Genomic DNA, 10,265 nt, shown 5'->3' with positions numbered 1-10,265 from the left:
GCTCCGTGTTAGCGCCCCAGGCTAATGCTATATGCTTTCTTTGCTTCAGGCATCCTTTCATTCATGTATACAATATAGACAGTAAACATTTACACGAGGACGGGTTTGTCTATCACCATTCAAGGAAACTCAGTGCTTCAATTAAAAAAACAACAACAGATGACATAAAAGTCCAATTAAAGACAATAACATTTGAAAAAGGAAATCGTAATTAAAATGAATGATGATGATAATTTGTTTTTCTCCCAAAAACAGCTAGAGTAAGCAATCGTACTTCCATCACTGGTGAGTTGACTGTCAGCAGGTATTCAGGACGTTTTGCTCCAAAGGTGGAGAACAGAGTCACCAAAAGCTACGTCACCTTGTTTTGCTCTGATCCCGAGAACAATGAGTGAATACGTCCCAGACGAGCTGACGGGGTTCTGCTCCGTAAATAGTAAATCACAAATGTCCCAACTTCTAATACCCAGGGGTGAGGAGGTGGCACACACTCAGAAAGTTAGCAGGAAGGTGCGTTCTCCCTGCGACCAAACTCAACCACAGGCTCCAGACTAATGTCTGTAAGTCTGAGTTTATTGCATTTATACAGCGAACTGAACTCTCACTCTCAGTTTAGCTGAACCCTGCAAAGACAGAATTGCACTTGTATGAACAGCCTTCTATTGATTACCCCAATTTTGAGAAACTCTCGTCACCCTCCTGCAGAAACGTGGCTTTAAAAATTGGTGACACCTCATGTTACATAATAATGTGAACTGAGTTTTCATCATTGCTTTCACTCATCTCTCTAAAGCAGGAGCGCCCAGTGTGGGGCCTGGGGACCAAATCATGTTTGGTTGTGGCCTGCCAGATGTAATAAACACATAAATAAATAAATAATAAATAATAAACACAACATCGATAATAAGTCATATCAAATCCATTTAAAAATTCCACTGTAAACCACTTTAAGCTGAGGTTAAAAAAAAAACAGGTTAAAAACTCTCCTAATAATCGTGTTTTTAATCATGTGATCAGTTTGCAGAGGTGCACAGACAGAAAGGCCCTTTTTGTTTTGCCCACCATCTTGAGTTGAGAGAGGAAGAGAGAGAGAGAAAGGAAAGGAAAGGGAGAGAGAGAGAAAGGAAAGGAAAGAGAGAGAGAGAGGGTTTTCAACTGTCCTGCTGTAAATAATTGCTCTTGTTTCAGGTGATCTTTATACCTTCTCCAGTTTTACCTTTGCCATCCTCTGATTTCCCTGATGGACATGATTCATTAAAGTGTGTGTGTGTGTGTGTGTGTGTGTGTGTGTGTGTGTGTGTGTGCGTGTGTGCGCGCGCGCGCGCGCTTGGGCAGTTGCCGCCTCCACGTGTTCACACTCTCACTAACTCAGTCACATGGAAGAACAGAGGGACACACGCGCAGAGAAACTCTCCTCATTAACTAATGAGCAGAATGTCAGCGACCACATGCACGCGCGCACACACATACACACACACAAACTGATTATCTCATCCCATAATCGAGTGCCATCACCCCCCCCCCCCCCGCGCTCACAGCTGTACTCTCTCTCCCTCTGTCTGTCTCTCTCTTTATTCATGAAGTGAAGCTGTGAGCGCTGTTTCTGTCCAGCATGGAGGCAGTGGCACTTTTCTCTTTCGCAGCATCAGAGTCAGACGAGATCAGCTTTCAGAAGGGGGACGTTATCAAGGTACGTGACTTCATCCTGGCTGCACTTGTTTTAACACGTCCGAGCGACACCGAGGCTGCGAGCCTCCCCAGTAGGAATAAATCATGCATGTGTGTGTGATAGGTGACAGAAATGGAGGACGACGCTTGCTGGTTCACAGCAGAGATCCAGGGGAAGCGTGGCTACGTGCCAGAGAACTACATTTCCCTGCTTCCTCATCCGTAAGACATTTCATACTCAGGTGCATTCATTCCTGCAAACATGTTATCGATGTGTTTTCTCCATCTAAGTGGCTGTGTGAGCGCTGACGTAGGTTTCATTTGCTGGGAACTTTGCTCATGCAGCTGACAGGGGACACAAAAGTGTGCATAAATCGTTTAAATATTTCGTTGAAGTGAATCTGAGACTTTATGCTTCTCTTTTAGTCAAGGAACAATCCTTCCACTGCAGCTTCTCTGGAGGACCCCATCAGAGTGAAACCTGGAACTGAAAACAGCATTTCATTTGTGTATTTGTACAGGCGTCTAACTACCTACCTTTTAGACAGCAGTGGACCCCCCGGCTTTTTGGCTTGTGACACTAAAATTAAGAAAACTGTTCCCAGTTTCTCTCAGTAACACCAAAAATTCTGATTTAAAAAAAAACAAACAAACAAAACTCCTCTAATCATCTTATGAATCTTAAGATTTATTCCATACAGAGCCTTGAGGGGGGCCATGGAGAATTTTTTTTATTATTCATACAACCTGTCCCTCCAACATGTTTATTTATTATTTTTGAACATGTTATATCGATTGGTATGAAATGATTTGTTCTCTCTGTGCCCACATCTATGGTGACTAAGGAGCTTGAAACTTTACAACTCTTATTTATTTCCAAAACATTTAAAGAGCCCACAAATTGCACAATTTGGTCAGACAAAAAGTGAGCACGGACATCGGACCAATACCAACATGTTAAAAAAAAATGACCGATATCAACTGATACCGGGGACGTGTTGATTATTTCATGCATCGGCCTGCTAGGTGGTTCGCAGGACGAGTATCCAGACTGGAAGCTGAGCAGCGTCTGCACCGGCAGGACACCGGAGTGTTCATGGTGAGGGAGAGCGAGTCAGCTCCAGGAGAGTTTTCTGTCTCCGTTAGGTCAGTGAACGCATCGCACACGCAAACATTTAAGATGAGTTACAGGACTGAAACCACAATCCTCTGTAGTCTGTTCTCATATTGTGGCATTAATAAACACCAGTGTGTGTGTGTGTGTGTGTGTGTGTGTGTGTGCGCGCGCTGATATTTGCTTGTGCTCACTCTGCTGTCCTGCCGTCATTTCCCATCACTCCCTCTGCAGCATCAGCAGCTCCTGGAGAGGCTGTGCATCCACTCCAGCATCTCAAAAAAGAAAAAAGAAAAAAAGAATCAGAATGCTAAGATCAGGATTAGACGGTGCAACTGGAAATTGTCGCACTAAACACACCGACAGTGTTGTCTTTATGTTTATTTAATATGTTTGTTTTCCAACCCGCTGAACGCATGAGCAGCATTCACGTGTCTGAGTGTGTCAGGGTCAGTGGAGGGTAGAGACTATTTAAATACAAGAGCCCATTAGACTAAAAATATCACATCTGCATAGACAGTAAGAGAGTGTGTGTGTGTGTGTGTGTGTGTGTGTGTGTGGGGGGGGGGGGGGTTGTAATTTGGGTCACCAAAGGGATGTTGAGCACTTTTAATCATTGAGGGTAGATGAAATGTGTTCAATAATCAGGCCATTACATAACAGCACCCATTCTTTAATTAAACACAGGTGCATTATGTAAGTGACACATGCCACTGACACACATGTACAGAATGTGCACATATTAATGTCTTTACATCTGCACATCTGTCTGCCTACAAGCACCAAGCGTGTTATTTATGTTGATGCACGTTCATGCAGCCACAGGCAGTCATTGACAGACCGGTCAGCAGAGGGCGATAATGTTCCAGCTAAGTTCTCCAATGATTCACCAGACAGCAGCAGTGAGCCACTGGAAGAGTTTTGTCCAATCTTAAGATCATCTGGAATTCATCTCCAGGATGTCAGAGAAAGCAAAAGTGCAAGAACATCTGATGTGGTCATGAATTTTATATTATATTTCTATATAGCGTCTGTCAAATCACAGTGCTCCACCACAACAGAACACAGCGAAGTACAAGGCCTGCAAGAGACTGAATTTACAAAAAAAAGACACATTTGATACTTGAAATGGTTTAAGAAAAATCAGCGTAAAACCAAGTCAAATACTCGCTTCAATTAAACAGCACAGGTGAAATCCCTGTATGCTTTCCAGTAAGTACTGAGGCGAGATTTAAAAGAAGGCACTGACTCAGACAGCATGCAGGGTGTTCCACAGCCTCAGGGCTCTAAATGCAAAGGCTGCGTCCCATTTAGTTTTCAACCTGGACTCAGGAGCACACAGAAAACCTCAGCCCAAAGACCTGAAGCTATGGGAGGGATTAAGATTAAGAGATAGAGTCAGGATCCAGGCTACGAGGAGCCCTAGAGGTGATTGACAAGATCTTCAAATTAATCCAGGACGCCAGCGAGAAGAGTCAGAGGGAATTTGAGTGTTTTTCTTCACCGAGATGAGAACATTTAACAAATTCCCTTTCTGTGCATTATGGGACGTGAACTGGAGCCCTGAGCCACTCTATCGCAGGGCTGACACACTCAGTGTCTCACACGCCATTTATCTCTGCATCTGTGAGGCCAAACCATTCAAAGCATCTCACACCTTGCAAAACATACCAGTTTTAAATCCTGTATTGTTTACATCCATGTTAACCAGTTTTTCTTCCTGCCTGGTGCACTGTCACGTGTCTTGGTGTGTTTAACGGCACCTGTGGAATGAAATTAGACCACTGGTAAAAAAGTATCGTCGTCATCTTCAATGGCAATGTGTGCACTAGAGCAAGCAAAATGGCAGCAAACTGGTAAAAAAACATGCTCCTCGTGCAACTGAACATCTGGACCTACATGGCAGGAAACTCCGCACACTTTAAACTCAATATATAAACTAAAAAAGTGACAAAAATCTGTTTTAATGTTCGTCCCAGAAGTGGTGGGAGTCAGTAGAATATGTTAGTCACCAAACGTTTCCCCAGGTAACAACAGCATCAGCTGACACAGTGCAGAAGAAGAATTCCCTTGAAACATGCAAAAATTCTAATTTTGTATTTACCTCATAGACATCATTTAATAACTGACGGTAAATTTTACTGTGTTAAATAATCAGGGTATCATGGCTCACAGTTATTAAACTGAGATGACGCAACGCACACGTCTTAGATGAGTAGCACATATCCTGATACACAACCTAAATGGCCATTGCTGAATTAATATTAATATAATTATAGATATGTTATTTAATCTGTAGTTTCACAAGACAAAGTATAGCATAGTTAATTATTTTTTCCCCAAGCTAATTATGGGACAGCAGACTTGCCCTCATCAAAGCGCCTCCTACTAATAACCAGGTGTGTACGGGAGGGGCCGACCTCGTGATGGCTATGTTTTAAAATTGAAATGTACTTCATTCTGTAAATAGCTGCACAAACAAAGGTAATTACTCCCAGTAGAAAAACACGGCAACATAAAAGAGAACGTCTAGAGGGCGGGACCGCCGCCGCAGCTCACCCCACCTCACCCCACCTCACCCCACCTCCCAAAGCTAGCATCGATGAAACAGGCTGTCACAGCAGAGGATGTCTCGTCCTTGACTTTGTAAAGTGGCCAAGTTGAAAGAGTACTGTTAGGTTTACAGTCAGTACAGAGATATACACATTCCATAAATTCCAGATTTTTAATAATATTGATCTCCTAATTTCCTGACCAATACAGGAGTTTGGGAACTGATGCTCACAGTGTGCAATGTTGCACCAAATATGCTTTTCTAACACTCGTTTCAAAGATATTTTTCAGTTCAAACATAAATGTTGTCGTCCAAAATGACGTCAGTGCACTGAAATAATAAAATTGTGACTTTAATAATTCTATTATACCCCAAGCATCTTTATCTCAATAATACAAGCAACCAATTTTGTACGTATCGAACCACATAATCAAGTCAATTGATCAATAATATATTGATCCATAGTCAATCATGTATCTAAGATTGGCCAGATATTCATCGATGGGGGTGCTCTGCTCATTTCATCTTAAAATTTAAATTCATCCAGTTTTTTTGTTTTTGACCAAATACTCAAAATTTAATATTCCAAATTAAAACAATGAAACCGTAGACTTTATGTGGGCTTTGTCGTCATGCTAGCTTCACGATGTGGCATCTCCTACTAAGTTACAGCCACGACTACCAGAGGGCAGGACTTCTGCTCCCAGCTATACAGTAAAATGTTCTCTTCAGAGCAGATTGATGTGTACGTTCATGTGTGTTGACATGTGATATTTAAAGCCTGTGGAGAGGTGATTTTTGGTGACACGCCCTTCTTATCACCCAGGTATGTTTGCAGCCTGCGTGAAGTCTTTAACAAGGGGCAGGAAGAAGAATGAGACCCATCTGTTTTGAAGCAGAGTGCATTCCTCCTTTCACTCTCTTCATGTCTCTCCTCACCTTGTCATTCTCTTTTCTTAAAGCTATGGTGACAGGGTGGAACATTTTCGAGTTCTCGAGGGGGGCGGGCGGTACTGCATATGGGACGAATCCTTCTGCTCCCTGAACCGGTTGGTGGACTTCTACAGGACTCACAGCATCGCCGCAGAGAAAGTGGTTTGCCTCAAAGACCCTCCCCTTCGCTTGTTGTCCCACCGTGGTCGTAACCCTTATCCCAATCCTTATATAAGCAGCTCTCAGGAGTCCCTCCCCTCACCCCGCCTCTACTCTCACCCCCTGAGGGAGTCCTCCTCCCTGCAAAGACTGGAACCAGTTTTGGGGGTAAGAAAAGAAAACATTTGGTCTCAGTATTCGCTACTGTGTGCTTGTGTTGCTAAAACGTGTGTCTTTGTGTAGACACCTCGCCTGGCTCATGCCCTCTGTGACTACACCCCCCCTCACACCGCCCACCTCCACTTCCGCCGTGGTGACATCATTGACCTGCTGGACTGCTCCAATTCGCTGAGATGGAGAGGGCGCTGCCGTGGGCGGGTCGGTGTCTTTCCACCAGAATACGTTCAACCACTGTACCACTGACTCATATCAACCCTCGCTGACCATAGCACTAAAACTAGTAACTGTGTATAAAGATGGACGCCACGAGAGCTCATCAAAAGTGAAGCCAAAATGAACTCAGTCGCCCCCTGGTGGCTGGTTGCAGCAATAAATCCCACCCCTTTTATTTTAGAGGCAAAAACCAGACTACATGTTAAATGTCCAATCAATGCTCTCTGTCCCTTTGGTAGTTTCTCAGAAAAAAAACCCCAAACATCAGGATATTTGGATTTTCTTGTCAATATTATTAAGAGTGGCTCTGACATGATCATTGACAGCCACAAAGTTTATTTCTGGTGCACCTGCAGCTTCCTGTTTGTGCGTGAGAACGTCCATCAACAGTGCAAGATGGCAGCGTCTATATGGGAGATATTTTGGCTACGTTGAGGGAGAAAATGGAGACACACTGTCCATCTTTATATGCAACCTACGACTGCCAGGCTGTAGTGAATGACCTTGGTTATCCAATATGAGTGCAGAGACAATCAATCAGTTTATCCTAAATGAACTGACAGTTATTTAAATAATCAAAGTGTCATTTATCAGTTCTATAGGATGTTTGCCCTTGTGTGTGCGTGTGTGTGTCTTCCCAGCAAGACATTTTGTTCTGAGAATATTACATGTAATGTTCAAGTAATGTTTTTTTTTAACTTGTTCCTAGATTACACTTCCTGAAGGGAGGAAAACATTCCCTTAAACCATTTTAAAAACATTCCAAAGAGGCAACAGATTAAGGGCGCGATACCTGACCCAAAACATTATAAGTTCCAATTTTTCTTTTTGTCTTGTAAACATTGAACTTTACAGGAACATCATCTCAAAATGTGATTGAAAATATGATGCAGCATACTTCAATTCACCGACCATGACTTGAATCTTATGATAGTTTGAAGCTTGTCATATTTTACCAGCTTGACCTTTTTTTTTTTGGTGTGATGCTCTAAACTCGATATAGTGCTCATTAGCGTCTCTAAGCTAACCCCGGCTGATTCACTACACAGGTCTTTCTTTCCCTTGTGCTCATCATGCATTACCTCTTAGTAAGTACTTTGTGTTTTAGAGAATTACTAAAAGTGTTGAAGTAATTTAATCATTTCTGTAGTTATTGGAATATCTGCTGATTACATGTGAGGAACTGCTGCTTTTCTTTATTTTATATCACAATAAATGTAAAACCTTTGGATCTTCAAATGTTTAGATGAAACAAGCTCGTCTTGTGTGATCTATATTTTTGTCACATTGCACAGACAAAACGGATTTATAATTAAATGTTTTATACCTCAAGTGAGCTGGTACTGGTCTTTCAAGCCCTGTTAAATGGCTTTAATTAACACCTCCTGTCAAAAATGTGAATACAACAAATGTTTTATATCCTAGCTTGAACATTCCTCTTCTTCCTCTGTTGCAAATGCAAGTAAACTGAACTGAAGCTGAATAAAGTGACATTATGACATTAAATCTAGTGTTACTGTATTCATGAGCCGTCAAGCTTTAATTTAGACATCACAAAATTCATTTGAGGTGTAACAACAAAAACAACATTTTGATGAGACGTTGGCAGGATATTTTTTGTCCTTTAAAGTACAAGAGGTTATTTCCATCCAATAATTTGTATTACTCCAATACTGCCTACTACCAGCAATCATCTACTAATACACGACAACTGTTTGGTTTCCATGACAAACTGTAATTTATCACAAATACTATTCTAGATGTATATCGAAAAGCTGGGATCAAAAAGAGGAGGAGCTGGGATCTCTCAGAATACGATGAGGAACACGAGTCGTATCAAACAACTTCATCGAGGAGGAAACATCATGATTCGCAAAACGTTTACCTGGGCAATTAAATGTGTCAACCACCAACATGAAAAAGAGAATCAAAATTACATCCATCTCAATCATAAACCACGGCACCTTCAAGTTCCTCTCAATAACTTCCCCAATCCGCAGTGACATTGCTGTAGGATGAAGTGACACAATAACAACATTGTTTTCGCCTCGGTCACACAATCCGTGTGTTTTACGATCCAAATGTGTGTGATATCAGACAGGGAAGTTAGATCATATTACAATACAATGACTTTTTAGAAAGGACTCCAAAATCAAGCCAGAAAACCGTGTAAACAAGTTCAAAGTCAAGACTTAAACTGGTTGGTCTGAGTACATAGTCTGGATAATAGTAAAAAACATAAAATACTGAAACAGATCTATTAAAATATTGGCTGCTTAATAAATCTAGAAGATAATCACTGATGCTGCTGGTCTGTGCTGCTCAGGATATCAAAATACGGTAATCAGCACTCATTCAAATGAAAAAGGCGGGTTGTTACCTCATGATTGTTTGTTTGTTTTTTTGCAAATATGGGTTCATATTAAATGTTCCTCGACATTTTCGAAGCCATTCAGTGTACTAGTGTACAGTCGACGTACCTGTGTGTCTTCAAATTACAGAAGTCAATCATTTAAAGCACCTGAAATCAAACTTGGATGCGTCACATGATGGAATAAATGAATGAATCAATCTCACCTTGCTGGATGTGTGTGTGTGTGTGTGTGTGTGTGGTCAGGGGGGCTAGAGATATTAGCTGGGGCTCAGTAGGATGCTAAATCGGCTTTTCTATTCAGGCAAAGTACGCATACAGGAAAATGTTCATGCTGACTAGCAGGAGGGCATTAATGCAGCAGAACCGAGACCAGAACAAACTCTCTCTAACGCTAGGAACCCTGGGAGCTGGAGTTTCTCCTGATCTCTGTAATGCTGAGATGCACAATCTTGCCCCCCGACCACATGTCCCCTGATGCGCCGGCTCAGAATCTGCAACACACAGACAAACAGCAGACACAGGAAGTTACTTCATTACTATTAAAGGATTTATTGATTATTATTTGTGTCACATGATGGCAGCTTTTATTCACACTCACCTTGAGAACTACGGTGGCTCACAGAGGACACCTTTTGTAGAGGGATTTCTCTTTGAGGCTCTTCAGTCAGAGTCCACCAGGTTAGGTTACGCACCTGGGAGAGCAGACAAAGAACAAAATACCCCAGAAAAAAAACAAAAAAACAATTTAAATACACCACCATTTATTCTACATACAAAGAAAGTGGGGGGCAGTGTGGCTCAGAGGTAGAGAGGCCGTCTGGCAACCAAAGAGTCGCTGGTTTGATCCTGACTTCGCCCGGTGACCATGTCAAAGTGTCCTTGAGCAAGAAACTGAACCCCTAATTGCTCCTGATGGCCCTGAGAAAGACTGGCGTCCCGTCCAGGGGGAACCCTGCCTGTCGCCCAATGTCACCTGGGATAGGCTCCAGCCCCCCTCCCACACACACTAAACAGATAAGCGGTATAGAAAATGGACAGACTGATGGATAAAGAAAGTGACTGTGTATCCA

The 10,265-nt window shown here is 42.2% G+C and overlaps 2 protein-coding genes across 5 annotated transcripts in view; one reads left to right on the top strand and one right to left on the bottom strand.

Moving 5' to 3' along the window:
* The first annotated feature begins 1,562 nt into the window (after positions 1–1,562).
* LOC147257786 (GRB2-related adapter protein-like) lies at positions 1,563–8,385 on the top strand. 2 transcript variants are annotated; one of them, XM_086211950.1, is made up of 5 exons: positions 1,563–1,690; positions 1,793–1,890; positions 2,695–2,814; positions 6,299–6,596; positions 6,672–8,384. In XM_086211950.1, the coding sequence occupies exons 1-5, from the start codon at positions 1,613–1,615 to the stop codon at positions 6,849–6,851; spliced, it is 774 nt and encodes a 257-aa protein (XP_086068076.1). In that variant the 5' UTR covers positions 1,563–1,612; the 3' UTR covers positions 6,852–8,384. The 2 variants fall into 2 exon arrangements, with proteins under 2 accessions (XP_086068076.1, XP_086068077.1); XM_086211951.1 differs by lacking the exon at positions 2,695–2,814 and having other exon boundaries at positions 6,672–8,385.
* slc5a10 (solute carrier family 5 member 10) overlaps positions 8,039–10,265 on the bottom strand; it is a 27,385-nt gene continuing 25,158 nt past the window's right edge. For 2 of the 3 annotated variants that reach the window (XM_086211947.1, XM_086211948.1), the window contains exons 14-15: positions 9,794–9,887; positions 8,039–9,686 (exon numbers count right to left, since the gene is read on the bottom strand). In XM_086211947.1, the coding sequence (XP_086068073.1) occupies positions 9,493–9,686; positions 9,794–9,887 (288 nt within the window). In that variant the 3' untranslated portion in view covers positions 8,039–9,492. Of the gene's footprint in view, positions 9,687–9,793; positions 9,888–10,265 lie in introns of those variants that run through there. The other variant, XM_086211949.1, reaches the window with a different exon arrangement.

The sequence above is a fragment of the Aulostomus chinensis genome, chromosome 8 (genome assembly GCF_037954235.1).
Source record: "Aulostomus chinensis isolate RoL2024-O1b breed Wild chromosome 8, RoL_Achi_v1.0, whole genome shotgun sequence".
Taxonomy (NCBI): Eukaryota; Metazoa; Chordata; class Actinopteri; order Syngnathiformes; family Aulostomidae; genus Aulostomus; species Aulostomus chinensis.
The sequence above is the reverse complement of the archived record's forward strand: the minus strand, read 5'-3'. Positions and strand labels throughout refer to the sequence as shown.